General features: G+C 28.6%; 1 protein-coding gene across 1 annotated transcript in view; it reads right to left on the bottom strand.

The window, feature by feature from the left end:
* The window catches only part of LOC123295899 (discoidin domain-containing receptor 2-like), an 89,155-nt gene extending 62,388 nt beyond the window's left edge, over positions 1-26,767 (bottom strand). Inside the window, exon 1 of the mRNA XM_044877361.1 lies at positions 26,676-26,767. Within this exon, the coding sequence (XP_044733296.1) occupies positions 26,676-26,755 (80 nt within the window). The 5' untranslated portion in view covers positions 26,756-26,767. The remainder of the gene's footprint in view (positions 1-26,675) is intronic.
* Between the last annotated feature and the right edge of the window lie 503 nt (positions 26,768-27,270).

Here is a 27,270-nt window from a genome sequence, read left to right as displayed (position 1 = left end):
AGTGAAATTTTTAAAATTCAGACACCCCGACAAAAGTTTCGGGTACGGAATCCTAAGCTTGAACTTGAATAGTTGAGACACTCTCCATTAATTACCGTTTTTCTAAGAGCCTTCTCCAAACTGAAACGATTTTGAAAATCATTATCTATTTTTTAGTTGTTTGGGGTACCTACCCCAAACTCTTACTTGAAACAAAACAAATCAAAATTGGTTCACCTGTTTAGGAGCTACGATGCCACAGACAGAGGGCCAGACAGATACACACACTTATTTATAACTTTACTTTTCTTGGTTCGGGAGGAAAAAAGATCTTTGATTTTTATAACTTTCCTAAAATCTTTTTAGTGAATTTTTATGATATATTTCGATTACGATGAAAAAATTTTCCAAACACAAAATACCCAAATAACCAGAAATTATTTTGTTTTACATTATAGGTAATATCTGGATGACCGAGCTTTGCTCGGTTATTCGCCAATAGATGTCAGCAAGAGTCATATTTTTCACTTTAGACTACTCAAACGCCTCCTTTTTGTTATGTTATAATTTGCATTGTATTTCATTAACTACGTTATACACCAATAGATGTCTGATGAATTTTTTTCACTTTAGACTACTCAAACGCCTACTTTTTGTTATGTTATAATTTGCATTGTATTTCATTAACTACGTTATACACCAATAGATGTCTGATGAATTTTTCATGAAAAGACGGATAAAAGGACATTTCTGATAAATGAAACCTAGCTAGATCGACTTATCGCCCCAAAAAACCCCTACATACTCATTTTCATGAAAATCGTTGGAGCCATTTCCAAGATCGTTGATATATATATATATATATATATATATATATATATATATATATATATATATATATATATATATATATATATATATATATATATATATATATACAAGAATTGCTCGTTTAAATATATAAGATAACCATTCATTTCAATGAAAGTTGCTTGACAAGGTAGTATTACTCACAGACACCTCCCGAGGTATACAGTGATACGGACTGTTGAGACAGATAGGCTGCTTTGAAAAAAGAAAAACTCCGTAAGGCGGAGCGTTGCGGTTTAAACAATGGAGATGTTTGATCTGCAACATCTGGAAGTTATTTTATAGCCGAACAGTATTTTTCTGTAAAATTATTTTTTGCAATCTGTGATTCTCGGTGAATGACAAGTAAAATATGACTCTTTTAATTAACGTACAATCTGAGAATCAATATGATGATGAATCGATTTAATAATCCGTCATTTATTGACAATATTGAACGAACTATATATACATATTTTTGTTGATTCTTTTTTATTTATGATATATTTGAGACATATTTCTATTTTCAAAAAAAAAGAAGAAAAATATCCGTGAATTTGTCATTTTAAAAAAAAGTCAATGTTAGTTGTAGAAAATGTTTATATTCTATGATATATTAGCTGACATTATATTGTCTTTATAAAAAATAGAATAGAATTCAAATATTTCATTAAAATAGGTTTTAAGTTCTATATAGTAAGTTTACGTTTTGAAAGTTGTTTATTTAAATATCACCTAAGTTATAAAACGATAAAAAATTAATTGATCAAGTTTTTAGACCACCATCGATGTATCAATATTGGAGTATAGACAAAATTATTTATATTACTTTCAAGCAGATACCCGCCCGCTTTGCTGGGCAATTTCTCCTTTTTAAAACAAAGACTTTCATGTTAATGCCCTCACTAATAGTCCCTTTTGTTCACAATTTTATGGGTTTTAGTTTTTGGGGTTTTATCCAATCATTAAATTAACCCGATTTTATACTTTTAGGACCAAAATAACCCTATAATTTAGGAGTTTCATCGAATTCCTAAAACAAAATTTTTTTTCGGATTTTCTCGATTTTTTCAAAGGGGTACCCCTTAAAAAAATTGCAAAAAATCGAAAAATTTTTGTTAACTCTAATTTCGATAAAAATCAGTATATAAGGTAATTTTGACCCAAAAAGTACAAAAATCGGGTGCATTTGTTGGCTGGTCGAATAGATTTTGAGATACGGACTAAAATCCATCTAAATATTGACAACCAATCTCTTGGTTTGAGGGAATATTTTTTGAAACTAAAGAGTGATAAATTGCCCTTTACGTGCAACACCTTACCCTATATACGTATATACACAAATTAATTAATATCAGCAAATTATAAAGTTGATAAACTTCATAAATTCAGAGAACAATTTTGAATATATTAACAATAATAATTGTAAAATGTAGAATTATTATTTAATAGTCTTCTGTAGGCATGTAGTAAAGTTTTACTACTAGAAAACAAGTAGAACGATGCAAACTAAGCTATTTGAATTGAAATAATGAGCAAATATAACAACAAACAGATAGCCTCTTGTTTTATTGTACTTTGAATGTGTTTCATAATATTTCATTACTACTATGCTACAGAGTGTCACAGAACTAGGTTCACTATGATATTTTCTTAACTCCAGTTAAATAACTGTTTTCCGTACGAAATATAGATAAGTCCCCACTACGCGCACAAAGATAATTTGTAGCATGCTAACAGTACGATGAATATTTGACAAGTTCCATACGTAAAGTTATTAAAACGTAACGTAAGCAGGTATTAAAACGTAAAGTTAGCAAACGTAAGCAAACAAGTTTGTTACTCATGGGAATTGTCGGCGGAAGTGAAAACTAACAATCGATAATAACAATTGGCTGGCTTAATTATTGAAATACCATGTATAGACAGTGTTGATTACACTGTCACATTACGCATTCATACATTTCACACATACATAACTGATATTCCCATATAATACATACTATACAATTTGCGCCTAATTTGCCCCCTCACGGGTAAACAGTAATATTTACAAAAAAATGTTTCGAACAAAAGATTTATTAGAAGACATATTTTACACTTAAACTTTTGTCCTATCTCTAACGGTTAACAAGATGGGTCCTATGGACCCAAGACCTTATTATTTTGTATATGACTCTTTCCTGACCTATTTCTAAACCTTTTCAAAAACAGTTGCCACAAAATGTCAAAGAAAATTCAGTGCATACATTTTATGTCATATAAATTTTATGCATAGACTTTACGTAAGACACTGTAAAGGTAAGATATACTTAATTCAGGTGAAACAAAGGCTTTGACTTCATTTCAATTATAATAACTGTGCACGCATTTCAAGTTTCATTTATAAGCATTTATATCAACAATAATAATAAAATAGCACAAATAAACAAACATACAAAGGTTATTCTATTACAAATAAATATAGACACATCTACAGGAAGTTCAAGTTGTATAGAAACATGGAACATATTACATTTTTATTGAAAACGCTTGCATTGATTCTATAAGTAAAATTAGAAGCGAAAATGTTTCCAAAAACTCGTACGTAGATTTGTTTCAAACCATTTTCATGAAAATTAAACAAACTGTCGGCTGGTTTTAAACAATTTGATGCAAAATAATTTTTTTATTTTAGGTACGCTTCTAAACTTTATATAAAATTTAGGAATAACATTTCTCACATATTTAAAGGATACGACGAAAAAAATTTAAATAAGTTTTTTAATAAAGACGGAATCCATTCTTAACATTTTTTCAAATCCAAAATAAATCGAAATTATAAGGCTTCTGGCTTATTCGTGAAACAATTTCATTTTAAAATGCATAAAGAACCTAAAATAAATTCATTTGAGTGATCAACTTGAATAAGAATAAATTTCTAGAAAAATTTTGAGTATGACCAATAAACAACTTTAAATTTAAAACCATTAAGAATATTGATAATTTTTAAATTAATCTCATTTATAAAAGAAATAAATAGATGAGGCAAAAAATAGAATTTTATTTTATTATTTTTTAATAATAATAAAAAAGAATCAATAAAAAAAAAATTGTAATAAATTTATAAAAAAAAAAAAAAAAAAAAAAAAAATTATTTATAGGATAGTCGTGCAAATTTATGGAGTTCAATATTTTAGTATTATTTTTGGTTCTTAGCATTTTATTATTTTTTATTTTCACACTTTCCTTCTATATTTGTTGATATTTTTCATGAAAAAAAAAATTTCTATATTATTTTATTGTATACGGACGAGAAACGAACACAATTTATATGAAAGTTCATGGAAATTTACAATAAATTCTTAAATACATACAATTCTTACGTACAAATATTGATTTATTTATAGTATTATCAGATTTTTATTGCCGGTAAAACTCGGCTGACCTAAATCGATCCTAAAATAATTCTCCACAGAAAAATGAAATTCGTTCCTTGTTTATCTACTTGGAAGACAAGTTCAAGCTAACAGTAGGACTTTTCATTTACTTAATGATTCTTTTTTGTTTCGGACAGATTTCAATCAAGTAAAGACATATAACTGTTTGATAAAGATAAAATATATTAGATTTTCATAGGTTAAATAGTTTTTTGACAACTGTCCGAAACAAAAGCAAATCGATGTAAAGGCCCATTTACACTTGAACAGAAGATTAGCGGGAAACTGAAATAATCAAAAACTTTTTACAAAAAGAGTGGATTCTGGGGATAAATTTTCCGCAGAACAACCTTCTTCATCTTTAATGGTTTATTTATTTCCAAGAAATAGTTGTGTATCTCTCAATTTTTGTGGATGGAAGTTATGTTTTGTTCACATCAGAGGTATTTCACAAATTAATATAGGCATAAATATTGTTTTATACAATGAAATCTGAATGTTTTTATTTCTTTTTATAGAAGCTCAAACAAATATAATATAGGTTAATATATTACAAAAAAAAAGTAAACAACTATATATTTATTTGTTTTGATTGTACCATTACTTGCTTTATGTTATAAAAGAATACACATGAACCGCTAAGGTTGTAGTAGATATACAAAAAGAGGTGCATATTTGTAAGCGATTTTAACAAGGTTAAATAAAAAAATGAAATAACATAAGAAAACATTATAAACAAGCTTGAAATCCGCCCGCTTCACTAGGCTTAAAAGTAAAAACCACCGCTTTATAGCCTCCGCCTCTTTTGATCTAACTTATCAACGTTCCATAACACTTGAAGGGATTGTTTTACGCAGATAAAAGATATGCACAGTTTTCAATTTTTAAATTGTAAAGTAGTCATAATTCATTGAGTACATCAGAAAAGGTAGTTATGAATTATGACATTTTTAAAGAAATCTTTAATTTATGGTTCAAAATTATGATCATAACTCTGCATCATCTGTGTAAATTACTGCTCATGTGTTATTCTGATATATGAGCTATATTTCTGTACAGTTTCATTAAAAACTATTCGCTAGTTTTTGCGTGAAAGCGTAACAAACAAACAAACAAACATCTCTACTTTCACATTTATAATATAATAGAGATAGGGATAGGAGAGGGGGATTGTATTTTTGTAAATTGTTACATTTTTAAGTAAATTAAGAAGATTGTAAATTAGGAGGATTCTTACAACCAGCGACGACTTCACCCCCAAATCAAGGTAGAGAGAGATCGTCATTTAGCGCTTTCATTTTCAAAACTTATCTTAACAATTTTATTTATCAATAAATCATCTTTTAAACGTTATAGAAAATTTATATTGATTCTCTGTACAGTTTATGAGAAATTAACTATGAAAGTCAGTATTTTTTGCCAAAACGAGCACATTTCTCGTATACCGTACCGAGATTAAATCTGCATTTTTCACAAAAGACCAATACGATACCATTAGAGCACAATATTGTAATTTAGGGAAATTCATGGAATTTTTTGTAGATTTTTCAAAATCGCTTTTTACTTTGCACCATTCGTTGCTATTACAACTTAATATTATAAAGTTGAAGTATACAAAAGATTTATCAAAAATCACCCAAGTCCATGAAACTATTTATACAATATTATGTGTGTGTGTATGTTTTATAGATGATAAGATAGATTGTGTTTTATATTTTATAAAACAACAAATCAACTTCCGCATAGCATGAAAATAAGTTAAATTGAGTTTGTTATGAAAATTTTACTATGAAATATTTAGGGAAAGGTTATATTTATTATACACCTATGTTCGAAAATGTTGGACATATTTCATGGTTTGAAGAGAATTTCAAGCACTTCGTATTTTACAATATTTCTGAATGTAAATATGTTCTGAAGTTGTACAAGAATTGAGTTTAAAATCTATATATATATAAGAATGGAAGCTGACTGATCAATCAAAGCACAGCTGAAACGGCGGGATCTAGAAACATGAAATTTTGTATTCACGTTCCTTAACTAACGTAAGTGACCACTAAGAAAATCGCAATATTTGGATAGATTTTAGTTCGTATCTCAAAAAATATTCGACCAGTCAACAATTGCACACGATTTTTGTACTTTTTGGGTCATAATACCTTATATACTGAGTTTTATCGAAATTGGAGAATAAAATATTTTTCGATTTTTTGCAAACGCAAAAAAAATTTTGTTTTGGAATTGATGCAACTCGGTGGACGGGGTAATTTTGATCCAAAAAGTATAAAAGTTAGGTTATCGAAGATATCGAAATATTTTGATAGATTTTCGCCCGTATCTCAAAAACTATTCGATCAGTCAACAAACCATGATTTTTACACCTTTTGCACTTTTTGGGTCCAAATTTCTTTATATACTGAGTTTAATCGTAATTGAAGGTAAAAAAATTTTTGCGAGTTTTTGCAAATTTTTTAAGGGGCACTAATAACCAGAATTACTAATAATCAATCCAGATGGAACACATATTTTTAACATGATAATACTACTAATACATAGAGGTACAAAAACACATTTGCTAAAAGAAAAAAAATTTAAATATTTTAATATGAAAAGTCAAGGTAAAAAAGTATAAATTAAATACAAACGTATGTTTTTTTGTCATATTAATTTTTCTTTTACATACAAAAAAATAAAATAAATAAATAAAGTAAATTTTTCAATTTAAAAAACCGTCCTGAAATAAAAAATAAAAATAATTGGTACTTTGTTATTTTTTATTTTGTTAAAATATTATTATTTATGCTTATGTTGAAATGAATAAAAGTACCAAAAAATTAATTTGAAACAAAATAATAAATATTAAATAATCATTTATTCTTTGAATGTAATAAGTCTCTCTACGTTAAAATTAAACAAAAATTAAACATTTAAAAAATTTAGGTTTTTTTATATTTACATTCAAAACTCCATAATAATTTTGTTATGAATTCTTTAGATGTTTAGCAAACAAATCGTTCTGAAAGGTAATTTGATCGACAGTAATTTGCAGGTGGGCTCAATCAGTGAGCTGATTATGGCTCTTATTATTATTATTATTATATGGGCTACAAAAGGCAATATATATAGTCACAACATAAACAAATAAATTGGCAGTGCATAGTCGTTTTTGGTACTGAAGTAGTGTGAGTGCGACCCCTGTAGTCCACATGTCTAACTTCACAGAGGGGGAAAAACATTAAAAAAGGTCTTGTTAGCCTTCATAGATTATTCTTCGAACATGTACTGCAGGATTATGCTGGAACGATCATTATCTCCATAGATAAATGATGGATTTTATTCACTTTTCAGTTTCTGTTTATTAAGTTTTTCCCAGTTTTTTTATTACCATTAAAAAACGGCTCAACTAATTCTGCTGCAAATTCTTTCAGTTCTTAAATACGCGATTATACGTCGAATAAGCTGAGCCACGTGTTAATATCAAAACTTTTTCGTGAGATAATGAAGGCGAAAGAATCCGAACGAACATACGCACATACGTACACACACACACACACACACACAAACACAGACATCACATTGAAAAGGTTTGATTTGAAATTGCGGCCTTGAAACCGTGGAAATATGTAAAACTGGAGATTTTCAAAATCGATCCCATTACATTCCTCTCATCCTCAGGGAAGTTAATAAATTCAAACTCATCCAATCTTTTGTTACATCGCTGGAAGTATAGAAAAGTGATCGCTGTACGTAACTACATGCATTTGTAGTAGATATAGCAAGACATTAAATTACTTTTCATTTATAAACATGTCAATTATTTAATTGCACAATAAATGGATGAACCATTAAAACTATCTATATAGATTCATATTATGTGTTATTATGTAAGTATACATTGTGTGTTTTGTTGTTTTAATGGATACAAATTATGATTGTAAGTTACTTTTTTACCTCTATGTATAAGTATACAGTACCTGGATGACTGAGCTTTACTCGGTATTTTTTGAGTTTTAAAGGCACAAATTTTATCTCTTATATAAGCACCATTTAAAATGTCTCCACACAAATACCAACTTGGATAGATCTATTTTCCCAAAAGATATCAGGAAGAGTAATATTTTGAGTCAATACTTTTTCATTTTTTCCTGAAAACATCCATGAACCGACGTTTTCTAACAATGAAACCTAGCTAGATCGATTTTTCGCTCCGAAAAACTCCTGTAGAGTAATTTTTATGAAAATCGTAAGAACTAATAACCAAGGTTATGTCACATATTTTTTTTATGTTTTCAGAACCAATTTTTAACCCCCGAATTAAAAAAAGGTGTGTTATAACTTTGACCGCTATGTGTGTATGTCTGTCTGTCTTTCTGTGGCATAGTAGCTCCTAAACTTATGAATCGATTTTGATTTTTTTAAATTCGTTTCTTTTGAAAAGTGATTTAATGTCAAGTGTTCTTAGCTATGTTTCAAGAACGAGTTTAGGGTTCCGCACCATAAAAAACTGAATAATTGGCGTTGTTAATCTAAATCAGCTCAGTTTGGAGAAGGCTTCAAGGAAAAAGTAATTTAATGGAGAGCGTTCTCAGGTATGTTTAAAGTGTGAGCTTAGGGTTTCGTTACTGAAAAATTTGTCGGGGTTTTTTAAATTTTGTAAATTTCACTTGCTTTTGAATCAATATTGTTTGCAAATTTACAATTCCAAATTAAAGTTTGGTGTTTTAATCATTCTATGGAGGTACCTTTTTATATTAATATGCATTTTATATTTTCATTATTTTGTTTACGTATATTGTGTAATATATAATGTAAATAAGTAGGTAGTACAATTATTTATATTACAAATGTATATTTATAAGGTTATTTTGTTAACATTAATAATAGCAGAAAACATGAAAAATGTTCTAAAACATTATGTGCAAACTACAAATTAAATTATTGTACAATAGGTGGTACAATGAACTTATTTTGGCTTGTGCAAAAATAAAATGTACCCGATTTTTTAAGTGAAATTTTAGTGCAACTCGACTCGTTTGTATAATTCAAGTTTCTGACGACGCAACGAATATGAACTTAAATTAAGTGTCAATATCTATAATATAAAAATGAATCGCTGAATACGTTGCTAAGCGCAAATCTCGAGAGCAGCTGAACCAATTTCGCTAATTCTTTTTTATAATATTCCTTGTAGTATGAGGATGGCTCTTACGGAGAGAAAAATTTAAAAAATTGTCTGAAGAGTCTAAAAACACCACTTTCCTATATTATCACACAGAAGATTCGTAAAAATAGTTAAAAGTCAATTTGAACTTTAATACCACACCATAAAGTTTAAGTGTCAGTAGAGGGTTTCCGGGAAGGCAAAAGAATTGAGTGACGTTAGTATCGTATTAATATTAATGTCAATATTTATCAATATTTATACTATTGTAACATTACTCAAAAACAAATTGTCTGTGGTAAAATGTAAATTGTCTGTGGTAAAATATCAATTGAAATGTAAACGTCTCTTTGCCGTGCATCTATAATATCATCTAAGATATTTAAGTTAAGAATTATGCGTCGGTTGCTACACAAAATTTTTATGAATTACGCTAGCATTTTTACTTGTAAATATTATATTGTATTATCTAAGTTTTTTGGTAGTTTCTCCCATTTTTTTTGTTTTGAAAGGACAAAATGAGGTCAGCTAACAGTTGAGATAAAATGATTTAAGAAATTCATGTTTTCCAGTCCTTATTAAATTCGTCAGTCTACTATATATGTTATTCAATCTCAACGAATGTAAGATGAATTGAAGCGTAAATACAAAACTAACCATCGTCACAGAATTCTAAGTAACACATGTCGTATACGGAAGATGTTGAAGTAAATAAAGATTTGGTTGTCTTGTATACACACTTGTATTGGTTAAGAATAGGTTTTCGGGTTACTACTTCACTTCAGAATGAGTATGGCTCATATGTATGGTAATACAGGAATATTATTAAATAGGAAAATGTTAAATAATTCTCAGAAAAATAAGAAAATGTAAATTTTTATTTTTAAAAGAATCGAATATTTAGTTCCTGATACAAATATTTGATATTTGAGATAAGTTTTTATGTAGTTCTGAGAAAATTAATAACATTAAAGTTTAATTTTTTAAATTTTTATCAACTCTTTAGGATTCTACTGTACAATATTGCTTGAACCAATAATTTAGAAAATAGTATGGCTATAGAAAGTCGGGAACAACATTTATTAAGGCCACTAAAAACTACCTAGTCAGTAAAGCGTTCTACTCTTTAGATGAAATCATTGAATTTTAATAATGTATACCTGTTAGTGATATTTTAATACTTGACTCATCTTTAATTGACACTTTTTGCCTGTTAAGATATAAATTTTTAACATTTAATATAATTGACACGTCTTTGATAGGCCTTTTACACCTGTTAGAGATAAGTATTATATTATTTTATTATTTGTCACGTCTCTGGCAGGCCTTTTACACCTGTTAGAGATAAGTATTTTATTATTTTATTATTTGAAACGTCTCTGGCAGGCCTTATACGCCTGTCAGAGATATGAATTTTATTTATTTATTTATTATTTATTTATTTTAACGCCTATTTTTAATATTTTTATTGACATTGACTTATTTTAATTCATTTTAACGTGTTATTTTGTATTTGTTTTCTTTAATGCAAATAGGTGCCTTTAGTGCAACTTCTTCATGGAGTAATGTTTCGATTTATCAATACTCAGATATCTGTTTCATCCTTATGTTGAGATTGGAAATTGTGATCTGCTATTTTCATTCTTTTTTGTTTTTGTTTTTATTATATTTTGACATGTTCTAAACAAATGTATTTTGTAATTAAAGATCCAATAAATATATTATTATTATTATTATAGATTTTTCGATTTAGATACTCAACAGAGAATCGTTAAAACACTTACTCCAAAAGTGACCATTTTTCAGAACTAAGTAAGGTTTAATTTCGCATTCATGTTTCTCTTTACATCATTGGGCTGGGAACTCAGCCCTTAAAATCATATCCAAAGTAAACGATGATATACTTGGATGGCGAACCAAATTTATTGTGTGTGACCAAACAAGCCTAGATGTATCTCTTAATATGAAGATTTCCGCCTGTAGCCCCTTATAATGAATGTCTACGCTTGATCTCGTCAAAGTTATATATACACTTATTTTTTATAGAGACCTGAGTAGATAATTGCTTATCTTTGCTGTCCTTGTCACTTCCTTGAGGTTTAAGAGCATTTTCTTACCGGTTGTCCATGAACAATATAATTCAAATATTTCTGTCCAGGAAACGCCTCAGGTATGACAGTCAAAAATAATTATTTGTGAAGGATAGTTCGTGAAATCCTTGGGCCTCAAATGAAAAAGAGTATAACGGATTTTACAGTTTACCAGTTAACAATATGTGTTGTACACATATAAAGTTTAATGTTTAGTTTCCTTCCTCATGAGCTAACTAACATAGCGGTGACATGTTTAAAGTTTTAGTACATACTCAGTAATGATACAATAAGCAACAACATTGACATATATCAACACTAAACTCATATTGTATGTACTTGTTATATGTATAATAATAATTAAGTTGTTTTTATTAGTATTTTGAATATATAGACTATAGACCGTACAAGTTTATCCATACATATTGCAAAACTTGAAAAACAACATAAATAATAACTTAAACAGGAATTAAATAAACTAAAACTTTAAGGAAATCAATAAAATTCCTTATGGAAAAAATTCAAATTTAAAAAAAATTGAGCAATGTCAGTTGTTTGAATAATAGAATACAAGTCTCGAAGGTTACGCAGCTCAAACGTTCTTAGTTTTCAAGATATTTTATTTAAAAATTGAGAAAAACATATTTTTTTGGGATTGTTAATTATATTATTAAACAATCACCTTTAATTTTAACTTTTTAACAAAATAATAGTTTTTCCCTAAATATTTACCACTTTTAATAATAAAATCGCATGAATTTGGTAAGAAATTAGAACCTATAAACTCACCATTAAAAGCTACTTACTACATTGATTAAAGAACATTTGTTAAAGACAGTTTATTTCGAAAACTTTTGAGCTTGAATTGTCAGTCTTTTTCTATAAGTAATCATTATTACTTAAAGTTTTCAAATGATTTTTTAACTTAAAAATTAATAGGAAAGCACATTCAAAATTTATAGTAGTATAGTTGATCTCGATGTTATTGTGTTTATGAATTTGACTAGCGTATATAACTTGGCTTGTATAAAAAAAAAATATGTGCTCATATGAAATCTAATCTCACTAAAAGGACTTAAGAAGTAATATATTATTCTTTTTTATTACTTTCATTTTTTCATGTGTTTGCATAGTTAAATAAAATTAGTCCCCAGTATATAACGTATTTTTTTCAGTTATTATCACACGTTACAAACTTTGTGAATCTACCATACATCATATTGTGACGATTCTCAGAAATGCTGGGTTTTTGAACTTGACTCCTCTAAACAAGTAAATTTAACCGTGTATTGATTATTTACGACCATATATTCTTAATCATTGTAAATGGAAGATAATGTGATCTAAATATTAAGATAGTTTTTCTCCGCCAAATGTCATGCAGCGTTGTTTGAGTCCACCGTCCGTCATCCGTCAATTTGACAAGGTATTCATTCACGTAATTTGGCCGGTCGTGTTGTATGACAAATTTATATGTGTGCTACATAACATGCGTGGTAAACAGATCCCCGTTATAAGGATATGTTCCGAATATCGGACTGGATAAACCGCGCAAAAATTGTCGGAGATACTATCAAGAATTTATGCATGCATTTAGGCCTTTCAGTATATAAAACAGTTTCTGGAAAAATTAGGTCATCAGTAATCAAAACAATGTTAAATTTTTGTGTTAAGTAAGGAGTATGTGGTCGTAAATAATTAAATCGTTTAAATTGACATGTAAAGAGGCGTCAAGATCGAAAACGCAGCATTTCTGTGAATCGTCATAATATTGTATAATAAGTGACGTAGACTCGTGAAAAGAAAGCCTCTCACGAAGCTTCGAATGTGTGGTAATAAATGAAAAAATTACGTGATGTACTGGGGACTACATGTACATAGGAATGATATATATGAGGTAGCTGAACTAAGTATATGGTAACTACTCAAAAATATATATAGGCAGCAAACCGTGCATTGAAAATGACTTACATACCTACTCAACGTGAATAAACACATTTTCCGTTTTGCTATATCTGGTTTAATGTACGCCTCTCAAAGTTATGTAAGTCAGTTTCACATCCCATAAAATCTATTTAGCTGGCATGAAACTTTAAAATATTTTTAAAAAACTTAATTGTACCACTATTTCCTGCCATATCTAAGGAAAAGATACGACCTTCTTTTTTGATATATCTACTCAATGAATTATGACCCACACTTTTCACTTCCAAAAATTGAAAACTGGGCAAATATTTTAGCTGTGTAAAATAATTTCTTCGAGTGTTATGGAAGGAGAATAAGTGAGATCAAGTGAAGTGAAGAATAAAGCAGTGGTTTTTACTTTTAAACCCTGTGAAGCAGGCGGGTATCAAGCTATTATTATATATTACATAGTTATGTTAACATATTGGAATCAATATAAAAATACAAAAGTAATTTGAGTAACCATATTTACTTTACATTTGTATTTCCAGTTGAAGTTTAAATAACTTGCGTTTCTTATTTCAAAAGAAAAACATGAAATGTAATTGTAACAAAGAAAATTTATCGTTAACTATAAAAAACTCATTATGGACAGAAGAATAGAAAATGTACTTATAATATCTACCGGAGGGAACATAACATATAAAAAAGTGTTTTAAATTTATTTGTATTGTACAAATATTTTAAGAATATGAACATTTATTTATACATACAAATGTAAAAGCATTTCGAAGTGCGTAGTAACTAGTCTATTGTGAGTATGTATTTTAATATACATAAGTGAATTTTTCCGAATTTATTCATAAGCTATAAATAGATCAATATGTAAGACACTCTAGCGTGTATCAAGTGGAAGTTATGGCTATTCATGAGGTTTGTGAATGTATAAGACTGAACACCCTTAGGTGCAGGGACATTAGAATTTTCACAGACACCTCGTATGGGTACCGGGACACAGAGACATCCCAGTTGTTCCTCAAAGAGGATATCTAAAAAAATCGTAGGCCTTTCGAAGATCTTATATCACTTTCAATGGCCTCTATTAGCATAGCTGTTGCGGCTATTACAGGACACTGGTTGGGCGGCAGGCATGCTGAACACCTGGGCCTGGCAGTGTAGCATGACTACTGCAGAGAGGAGGAGACAATATCTAATCTTCTCTGCCACTGCACAGCTCTTGGCATGAGAAAATGGACTTACTTGTGCCAGTCCTCTTTGACGACCTCTCCAACCTTAAGTCCGTCGACATCAAAGCACTCATGCTGTTCTTAAATAGCTCCAAAACAGCTTAAACAGTTCCACACATATAAATAAACGGCTCCAAAATAAAAAAGCTGTATTTGTTGTTAGATAGCTTTTTACAATATGGGAAAAATAACCAGCTCATATAGGCTCAATTCCAACTAGTTCCTCCACTACAATATTACTATATAAACATATAATGAACTAGGCACTTACTATTTTATATTTGTTTACAGAAAATAAACATAGGTAATTATGCATTTTAACCGACGTGACACGTCCCACGTCCAACCAACGTGGGTTTGGTCGATAGAGAGCTCAGAAATCGATTCCATAGAAATATATCTCCATAAATATTGTATAATGTATCAAATGGTTACCTTATTTTGTATGAAAATTGCCATATTTTTAGTTGCCGGTGGTCTTTTAAAATGATACTTTTTTGTTTTTACTGTTTCGTGTATAATACGTTTTCGTGTATTATTTATAATAGATTGTAAAACTCTTGGCTACTATACAGCGTAAAAATTGTTTGTGTAAGTTTTTTATATGCAAATTAGGATAGATTGTAGGCTAAAATATATTTTTCTGGATGAAACTTTTTTTGTAGACAAAAATCAAGTTTTAAAGAAAACCATTGTACAGAAAAAATGTTATATTCCTTAATTTATCACACAAATCTGTAATAAAAGGCAACACAATTAAGTAAATTTTTTCTAAAAAGTGTATCTTTCAATCATAATCTATTCGAAAACAAAGGCTGCGTAAAAATTGACTTCACTTCTATTCACCAAAACATTTATAAAACCTACCCTGTTAATAAATTTTATAACATACAGAAAAATTTTAAGAAAATATATGACACGCATTTAAAAAATAATACAACAAAAGCCAATTTTTCTCAATGTTAAACGAGTAATGAATTAAAATTACATATCCATTTTTATTGTTAGTAACTTAAATAAATAAATACACGTAAACTAACACAATAAAAATGTTACTTAAATACCTAGTAGAGTTACGCTTATAATACGTGACTTGAGAGGGTGTTATATGCTATAATATGGTAAAATGTTGTACCTAAATTAAGTACCCTTAGAGCATTCTAGGGTTTCTTGAAATATAAAGAAAAATTTACTTACCAAATACTAAAAAACGTAATGCCAATTTTCCACTATACGGACAAACAACATCGAATCAAAACTGAAACTCGAGTCGAAAAAAACTGAAACTTTTTACAAACTTTTCGGAAACTGGCAATGTAATGGCTATTACAGTTTCAGTTTTGTTTTTGTTGGTCCGTTTAGTGGAAACGATTGTCAATGTGCTATTATAATCTACCAACCTAAATATCTCCCCAGGGAAAGGTCTCTTTAAAAAAAAAGTTACAGAAAAGTTGCCGAGCTAGTAAAGTGGACAGTATAAGATCGATCTAAACCCATCTGATAACCAAATGAGACATGTTTTTACCAAATTTTATTAATTGATTAACACGCTTTTGATACATTGCCTATCGAAAAGTGTTCATGGTTATTTTTAATTAAATTAACTTTAATCAACTTTTATCAAACATTGTTTTTTGAAAACTGGCCTATTCCATTATTTTCGTAATTAAATTATCTTTCTTCGCATACCAATTTCGATTGGTAAATAGATCGTAGTTACCTATATTAACTTACCTGTTCATACCGTGGCCTTATACCGACTCTTAGACTTCAGGTAACCATGCATTAGTTAGTGAAGTACAAGAAAAAAATATCTTGCTCACCTTGTGAATAAAAAAAAGTCAGACATGGGAACGTCCACGCAAGTGAAAACTTTAGAATAACTTTTTTTTTTCTAATTAATTTAAATTGAAATTATTGTGTATAAATAACAAAAAAAAGCAACAACACACTGTGTTTTCAAGCGGTCATCCATCCTAGAACTAAGTGTGCTTAATGTTGCTTAACTTTTATGATCGGGTGAGAACCATCGTTTTCAATATGGTATTTCTGGAGCCTGACGATGACGCGAGTTCTATGATATTTGTTCATCCAAAAGGTGCTCAACGTAGGGCTAAATATGAAACCGGCTGTTGAATAAAATGAAATTTACAGATGAGAGCATCTTCAGATTCATGCTTGGTGCACTAGGGAATAGTTTATGCTTTATTATGATGTTATACCATTATTGACCAATAAATAAAATAGCAAAAGAAATTAATAAAATATAACGGTTAGTAGGATTGATGTAGTTCTCAAGAAAGGATTAATCTAAGATTAATGTATGATCATGGTCTTTTCGTTCGTTTCTTTTTTAAAATTTCTTAAAAAAACATAAAAAAGTAGTGAATTGTGATCCTTGATACGACATTCTCTCTTATTAAAAGGTTCATGGTGGTAATTTGGTAATAATAATCGTACACATTTTCTGAAATGTATTTTATATCATCTATATACTTTTTTTTGTTCTGTAAAAATGTTTATTATTATTATGAAGTCAACAAAAGATAAAAATAATCATTGTTATAATTTACAATAATGACCAACATTAGTATTTTTCTTAAATGTGGTAGATAAAACGACGTATAAACATTGGCAATGTGTACGCATTTGTAAACTTATTTATATCTTATACAATGAGAAAGGTTTTAATGGCATATTCTCGATAGGTGATAACTTTTGTGTGGATAATATTATTATTGATAAAGAAATATTTTTGTCATAAATATAATGGTAAAACTTTACATTGTCTTCTATTTTTTTCTCCCACATAATTAACTTCTTTTTATTACTTTAACCTAAATTATTTCAATAGCGCAACTTCGCGCATTTAACATAAATCCAACTAGCGCAAAAGTGTACTAACGCTTCTACCAAAATCATATTTTACAATAATTTTGAAGCTTTAAAATGTATGCACCGATTTTGATGTGTTTATTCCTTGTTTTTGTTAGCTCTTCTTTGTTTTGTTTTTGAAATGGGTACACGTAATAGGCTTTTGTTCCTTAATAATAAATCGCTTGGATACAAGTTTCTAAAAATACAAAATTAATTTTTATAAAATATAAGTATTATTATTATTTAAAAAGATAAATTCATCCAGTCACATGACGGTAAACACCAATCAGATGTACTTTGAAGGTACTACGTCATATCATATGAAAGACTATGTAAGCTTTCTAATACAAAAACATGTAAACTTGGAAATACTTGCAAACATGCATACACAAAAATGAATATATGTAACGGATTGATGTCATTCGGGACGCCATGACGCTCTATACTGTTTAAAAATAAAATCAGATACGTAAAAATCCATTTTTTAAATTTAGGAAAAAACCCAAATATTTATAGCCCCATTAGTTGGGACTCACTTGCGTCGCTGAAGGATTTCTTATTCAAGATATATTTTATTATTCATGAAAATCTATTAAAAATGGAAACTTAACTTTTAAATTCACCGTTGCAATCATAAAGTGAAAAACCACTAAAGCGTAAAGATTATATAAATGTTTACATGGCTTACATTACATTTTTTTAATTAAAAATATTAATAAACTAATTATTAAATACATGATAAGAACTAGTAAATTCTAAAAAGTAATAAAAGCTGTCATTTAAAAACATAACCACTTAAAAAATATTTATAAAAGATGAACTAAATTTCTTATACACTCACCGGCACAAAATTTCAAATATCTTTGCGAAAAACGATCTGATTTTGCGAAAAATGATCTTGATCGTATACAACTCCAACTCATTGGAAATTGTGCATATTGCAAAGTGTGATCGATGCGAAAGGATGGGAAACATTTTTGCAATTATTTAAAAAAATAAGGCGTCGAGTTCAAAGCACGAAAGCACTATTCGTCGAAAGCACTATTCATCGCTAAATTCAGCAGTTTTGGATAAATATTTTTTTCAAATATTGCAATTTTAATGCAAAAAAATTTCCGAAAATACAAATAATGTCTTTATCGTTAAATATCGTTAAATTTTTCGATAATAATATCTTTATGAAAATCTGTGCCGTTGAGTGTATGTAAAGAAAAAAATATATTTTTTGCATCGTAAATTATCATTACATTTTAAAAAGCATAGTGAAAATTTATGAATTGTATGTTAAAATTTAAAAACATTTACAAATAAAAATGCTTGAACAACAGTTTAAACAAACATTCATCCATTCATCCATTTAGTCATATTATATGTCAAAGTGACGTTGATTTATGACTTCTTTGTTACAAAAGACATACAGCAGTACTACTAGATATATATTTATTGAATTCATTATCTAAGAATTTCCACTTTCTGGATATTCGCCTTTGTAAAACAAGTCACTATATACACGCTTTTCAAGACGAAACGTAACCATTCTTTCATTTATTTCTCATTCTGTTGCGTTGTTTTAAACGATTCCTCTTCACTTTGTTTTTGAGAATATAAAAAGTAAAAAATGAAAATAACTTGTTGGTGTATGCGGTTTTGTTCTTATTTTATGAAACGATTGGTGTTTTGTGTATGATGGGGCCAATAAGAGGAATTTTTGAAATAAAAGCCATGTTCAATTGTTTATGTTGATTTTTTTAAGAGGGGGATGAAATACGAAAGAATTTAAATATTTCATTATATTTCTTTAATACAAAATAACTTTATAACTTCCATAATAATAGACAGGATAAAAATTCTCAAATTTTTTTGGCAACAGAACTCTTTTGGAAGTATTTTACGTACCACAAAAGCTTGTTTTGACTACTAGCTATGGTTTAATCTTCCAGGAAATTGACAACTCCAGTAGCCACTTCTTGGACACTCTCTGTACTTGTATACAAATTTTCAACACTCTACCTCAGTTTGGAAAGTCTGTGGAAATGAGAAAGGCTTTTAGACGTCAAAAAATGCGGCTTTTCTCTGGAAATTTCTCCAATTGAATGGATTTTCTTTCCTTGAGTCATCAACAAGTCTCTATTCAAACAAAAAAAGAACTTAACCGAAATCGGTTCCTCCGTTTCGGAACTACGGTGATTCCACATGAAAACAAATACACACAATAAGGACATGACCTCTCGTTGGGTATATTCACTTTTTCACTCTTTGAAAACACAAAAAATCAGTAGTTTGACCTTATAAATATATTATGTTGGGAGTATTGAATTAGTAAATAGTATGATTTCAACCGTAATGAATAATAAAAGTAATACTTTTTCAAACCGCACACCAAAGTGACAATGAATAGAGAGTGCATATATAATGGTTTAACGTTTTAATGCTAGCTTATGCATACTTTAAAACGGATAACATTTTAAATTCTATTATACAGGAGGAATCTTAAACCCAGCAAATCAGTTTTAATTATGAAGAAAGTGGTCATTATGGAATGTTTGGATGCTTTTCTTAGCTGGGCTGCTGTTAAATGATTCAACACAAAGATTTTCTTCTTCTTCTTAGTCCAACATAGTTCCAATATTTTACAGATTTTATGTGTCCCCCACAACAAACAATCTTTTGTACAGATATGTGAAAGATTTTTCAGGTTGTTCTATTGCGAATTACTAGGGATTGCTGAAATACAATTTAAGCTCGTAGTTTGTACTTCAACTTTAATCCATTGGAGGTCGCTCGGAAAGATGATCTTCCATACAATATCGGATTTTTTTGTAACCTCAATGTTCAAAACAAATCTAGAGCGCTCATGATTGAAACACGCAAATTTCATAAAATTTATTTTGATAAAGTATGAAATTTGATTTGAATATTGTTCGAAAAAAGGTTAGTTAGAAATAATATATAAAAGTTCGATTTATCGAGGATTTTAAAAGTAGAGACTTTGTAAACAGCCCGTATACTCAATAAGAAGGATACATAAATATCCATTCATTCCATGTACTTTTATAATAACGTTCACTTAACGAGAATGATATGAGAAAAAGGAGCTTTAAAATGGCACAGACAAACTAAAGACAACTACGACTAGGAATAGGTACGGTATATACAGAGTGTTCTGTTATTGACTGCAGATCGTTGGCCTACAGAATAAGCTCATAAAGGCAAAGGGGAAAGTTATTTACCAATTAATAAAAAGTAAATAGTTTTATCGAATCACAGTTGACTTAGATATTAAAGGTAATACCAGCCTATTACATAAACTAAGTAGGATGTCTAATATTTACATATATAAAATAAAAATTCTCAATAGGTAAATGCAAAATATTGTATACGTGTATAAATAATACATACATACAATAAAGGGCGATAAACACGCCTGCTTTAGTAAACAATATACACATATACAATAACATGTCCGAATCAGTTGGCTGATTGACATTACAAAACTAATAATATTTTTTAAAATTTACTTGTAGTACAAGATCCGAATTAAGGTCGACCTTCACCCATCTGTTTACCGAATGAAAGTTATTTTTTATGAAATGTAAAATATTTACAAATATCCCTGTTGTGGGTTGCCCTAAAAAATATGGTCCAGACAACTTTTAATAAAAATATCAAAACTTGGAAAGCTTGTAAATTTTATTTTTTGACTGATATTTTGTGGACAATATAGCACCGCATTTGCAATAAAATTATCTTTATTTATATATGTGAGGCAATGAACTAACAGATGAACGTATATTACTATTCACAACTTGTATAAATGCGAAAATAGTGAACGAAAAGAGGCAGACAGCATAGCTGCTGCATATTCTTTATGGCTTTTACTTTCGAGTAGATCAATATTCGTTAGATATGTATGTCAGTGAAAAATTTCAAAAAATTTTACTCTAGATATTTTCACTAAAAGTAGTCTTGACCACATTTTTTTAGGCAACCCATTGCAGGGATATTTTTTAACATTTTATATTTCATCAAAAATAACTTTCATTCGGTAAACAGATGGGTGAAGGTCGATCCTAATTGGGATCTTAGACTATTGTGTTTGTGTAGAATATAAGACAGCCCACTTAGTTTATGCAATAGGCTGGTATCTAAGTGAACTGTGATTCGATAAAACTATTTACTTTGTGTTAATATTATATTAATTTATTTGATTAATTATCTCTCAAAGTAGGCCTCAGAATGAAAATTGGAAAATAACTTTTCCCTTCGTCTTTATGAGCTTATTCTGTACACCAACAATCTGCAGTCAATAACAGAACACTCTGTATATGGATAGGCCAAATAACTCTGATCATCAACATAGAATGAGATATATTCGTGTATAGAGAAGAAAAGTCACAACATATCGTAATAAGAGTAGTCACTTTAGTACCTATACCATATATGTATAAAGTATATGACACATATTATCACTCCCAAAGGTCCAAGGACCAAACACATCTTGATTTATATAATAATATGTATATATGTACATTATATTATACAGTTCGTTACCCAACTAAGATCCTGGTTGCCTATTCGTATAACATTTTATTCAAAATAAAATAAAGAGTAATAATAATATTACCCTATTTACGACACAACTAGATTTAGAAGTTATGGGGGTAAACCACAATAAACTTACAAAATATATATACTTATCCACGTTAGAAAAAAAGGAAAATACCAAATTATTATTTTTATGCTATTTTAATATAGGCAGGGCCGGATTTAAATTTCTGCCGCCCTGGGGCACTGAAGAAAATGCCGCCCTATGACTGAAATTTTATTTTAATAGTTTTGATATCTTATTTAAAAAAAATTAAAATAACTAATTAATTGCAGAAAATTTATTATGTATTACATATTATTTATTAGATACTGTTCTTTTAAATTAATTAGTGTTATTGGATAATTCTCCAATTTTAGGCAAATTCATTGATCAATTAAAGTTTCTGTTATCAAAAAGACATAGATAATTTGAAAATATTTTTAATTCTTCAAAAAAACTATATTTCTGGAATTTATCAATTCCAGAAAATAAAAATATCAAATTTTATTTTTGCAAACCTTTATGGAAATAAATTGATTAAACTATTTTAATAGTTTTCACTTAAATTTCCTATATTATAATAATATACAAAATTTTCATTTGATACATAATGCATAAATTATATTTCTTGAAAAATAAAATTTTTATTTAAAAGAATTAGTTAATTATATATTGTATTGAAAATATTTTCTCACTTTCCAAATTTTGCCGCCCTAGAAAATTTGCCGCCCTGGGCACTAGCCCCGACTGCCCCTAGTGTAAATCCACCACTGAATATAGGGTAAAACAATTTATACTGTAATTTATTTCAGTTGACATTTTAGTGAGATTAAATCAAAGTGGGATATATTAATCAAGGTTGAATATTAACGAAGGCAGGCTATTCTTTTGTTTATGAAATGAGTAAGTAATTATAAAACTTTTTAAAATAAGCTTTTCACAATTTCTTATTTTTGTAAAATAGTCAAATATAAAATTTTTTATTTCAATTTTTACTGTTATTTTAAGCGTCAAAACTATTGTGTTTATCCTTTAATAAATAAATTAATATTTTCAAAACTTTATTTCACTCGAAAAAACGTCTACATATTTTCCTAGAATACAAACATAGCCCTGTTAAGTCCGATAAAGATTATACAGACTGATTTAAAAAAAAGTTACCATCCTTAAGTATTTCAAAAATTGAATGCATAATCAAGAAACGGAAAACACGTATCGGATCAATTTTTAACTGGAAAATCATTATATCTAAGACATTTATTGTGTAAAAAAAACTGTCAATATCTTACATCTTACAAAGAGACAAGTGCATAATCATTTTGTTTTTGGTATGATGAAGTAAGAATCATACAACCAAAAACTTTTGTATTTCTAGGTTTCAATACTACAAAATTTATATTTTGTAGGTTCATGTATAAATAAATACACAGCCCTAATTCATTTACGACTGGTTTAACCCTATCATAATAATGTAAAGTTATAATATTATAGTAAAGAGTCCAGGGTTGTTTTGTGTATATAATAATTATATAATTATAGTATATATATAACACCGTACGTTTATTTTCGACTGTCTGAATCAATTTTAATATCGCGAAAGTATAAACGTTGGGTAATTATTTGAGTAGAAATTCTTCAAAAATTGAGCACGTTCAACAGGAAGGAATTTTTTATTATTATTTTATCGTTCAAAGTTGGTTGAAAAAATGATGAATCATATAGAATATCCTTTTCAATTGGATATTTCTATATCAAAAAATCTAGAGAGTGTGATAAAAAACTATCTTTAATAATTAGACAATCTTGTAGTTTATAATCATACCATAAAAATATAAGGTTGTCGATGATATAAAACAAAATTTTAATTTGATTATGAGTTCATCGAAGATCCATCATTTGATGGACTGAGACGATTATACTTGGAGTATTGATGATTGAAGAGCGATATCTATATTATCAAATTTATAAGCAGCACTTGCACACAATATATTATATATTTTTGTAGTTGCATGGTATTGTAAAGCTAAAAATAACACATTATTTGGCTACAAAGAATGTATTTGGTTTATATGTATGTACCGTGCAATAAACAAAAACTTTTTTACAATATTGTAGGGAAACAATCACCTTAAGTACCTACTTTTATAGAGTTTAAAATTCCTCAAAAATTTGGGGAAAATTCCTCACTCTGTACCCTATGCTGAATGTATAAATTTTGTTGATACCGTTCCTTATATCATTTTAAAATTGAAACTTTTTAATCTCGTTAGCAAATTAAAAATCAAACTTACTGTACTTATACATTCGTAGTATCTATACATATTCATTTTAGGATACACAAGATACTCACAAATACATACTTTCCAAACCTTTTTAATTGAAAACTTATGCATTAAGTTCGTTATATTTATATTATAAGTAATTATCCATTTGAGATATGTTTTTGTTTATACATTTAGATATTGTAAGTAAAGATCATCACATCACTATCATGCTATCAACACGGAATCATTGGATGGCTTTTGAACCCAACCCAACACAACACAAACATCATAAAATATTGTTTATATTATTTTAGGAATGCTACTAAATATGGTTAATGAGAAAATATTAAAGGTTTGTTGACTTTAATGAATGTTTCATATAATCATGCAACTTTTTACTCGACTGTCAAGAAGTGGTTCTGTTTTCATGCGTTACTTAGTATCTTCCAAACAGCTCTATAGATTTCAACATTTAAGATATCCTTTTATCTGTATGAAAATTTTTAGTGTTTTGTGTCAACCAAAAACAAAGTTTTTTTGCAATTTTTATAATTTTTGTTTTGTAATTTGATGAAACTCAGTAGACGGGATAATTTTTATATATTTTAAAAAGTATAAAAATCAGGTTAAAGATAGATGTGAAGAATTGTATAACACCACCAATTTGGTTAGAAACGTGTTGGCTCCAAATCAACAGCAGTAATCACTAGTATCGCATTTTGAAAGTGACTGAATAAGCAAATATCAGAAATAACAACGATATTTTTGAGTACTGAAGAAAAGATAAGTTATATCTATATTTTATATTTTGTATAAAAATTGTCGGATTAATATTTAAGTATGCGAACAACATATACCTAGATACAACTTCATATATTATAGACATATGTAGGATCATCAAAACATATAAATATTCATCGAATTTGAATACATGGTATATTCGTATGACAGTTTCTATGATGTATTTGTATTTGCTATCTTCGTTGTGTATGTAATGAGTGTGTATGTTGAAGAAGACGACATTGAAGGGCATAAATTTAACATTGGAAAATAGCAGAAACAGGGTTAAGCATACATGTGTTTAATAATTAGTCTTAAATTATTAATAGATTTTTAAAGGTTTTTGTTTCCCTACAATATTGTAAAAAAGTTTTGGTTTATTGCACAGTTCATACATATCAATCAAATATATTCTTTGTTTTCAAATAATGTGTTAATTTTAGCTTTACAATATCACGCAACTACAAAAATATATAATATACTGTGTGCAAGTGCTGCTTATAAATTTGATAATATAGATATCGCTCTTCAATCATTAATACTCTAAGTATAGTCGTTTCTGTTCATCAAATGATGGATCTTCGTTGAGCTCATAATTAAATTGAGTTCCCGTTCTTCGTAATTCAAAAAACAACGGGATTATTTTGTTCCCGTTTCCTTCCTTTATATAATATATTTTTAGGAGTATTTATTTTATTTTACTGATAGTTAAGATTTTACTTTGGAGCATTCACATCCTTGAAAATGATATTGAGCCTAGAACACTATAACATGGGTTTGTGTACAAATACATGTATGACGAATAGAAAGACTTGTGTCGATGTTATGATTAAAATGCAAATCGGATAGTCTATACTTTATTAAATATTATGTTTGTTTTAAATATTATGAACATGTTTTGTAACATTGTCATTGTATTGCTGTGTGTTTGTGTGTCTGCGTACGTGTATGTGAGCGTTGTATGTTGAGTGTTTTTGTGTGTGTAAGGCATGTGTTGTATATGCGTATAATTCATATTTCATAGAGCCGAGCTTGTGACATATGACACAAATACACACTCAATTTAATATCTTCTATATTATATACTAACTGGTATCCGTAACTCCGCCAGCAAATTTCAAATAAGTAGGTTTATCTATCTCTGTCCATTCATTAAAATTTGAAGAAATAATAATAAAATATTCATTGAAATGACTTCAAAGAATGAAAATGATAATAAACAACACTTTAAAGCAAACCTATTTTGACCCTCAGCTCGATTCAATGCTGAAATGAAACTTCAACCAATTTCCAATCACAAAATTACTGTGCAAGAAATGGCATAGGTCAGAAATGGATGAAACCTTAAAGTTATCTTATAATGGCTATTGATATTTTATTTGCGCTAGATAGTTTTAATAATTTTCCAATTTCAAAAAAGGTCTTACAGAGTAGCCTATTTTTGGAGAATTAAGGTCTCAACAAACATCAAAATAAATAGAAAAAATTATAGTAAAAAATTAAGTGAAAGACAAACCTTCCATTTTTTGGACCCACATTTGGTACATACGATGAACTAGCTGTAATTGCACTATCCGGAATATCACCAGATTCCATTCCCAATGCAATATCACATGATCCTGTAACAATACAAAAGTAAAAAAAAAATCAATATACTTTTCATTATAATTTTAAAACATTTTTCTTAAAATATATATATAGGTAGATTAAAATAGGTTATAAATTGACTTATAATTTAATTTACCATATATTTATAAGATAGGGAAAACACCCAACAACAATATTATTAACTTTTTCAATACAAAAGAACACATACATTGAAAGAAAACTCTATTATTATACAAAGAAAAACAACACTTTTCTATATAGATACTATTATTATTAACTCTCTGAGAGAAAGTTGCTGTATTTGCGTTGAATATTCTTTTAAAGGACCCCGCAATACTAGAGTAGATAGGAAAATGGTTTTCTGTGAGACTTTACAAACTGCTCTAAAAATGTTCTTCGGATTCTTCTGATCAAAAGCTCTCACCAAATTTTTAACAGGTTGTTTTCGAGTATCGGGCTTCCGAAGGAGCTTTTGATCAGAGCTATCCGCAGAACATTTCAGC

Source organism: Chrysoperla carnea, chromosome 3 (assembly GCF_905475395.1).
Source record: "Chrysoperla carnea chromosome 3, inChrCarn1.1, whole genome shotgun sequence".
In the NCBI taxonomy this organism is placed as follows: domain Eukaryota; kingdom Metazoa; phylum Arthropoda; class Insecta; order Neuroptera; family Chrysopidae; genus Chrysoperla; species Chrysoperla carnea.
Note: the sequence above shows the minus strand (reverse complement) of the source record. Positions and strands in the feature narration are given on the sequence as shown.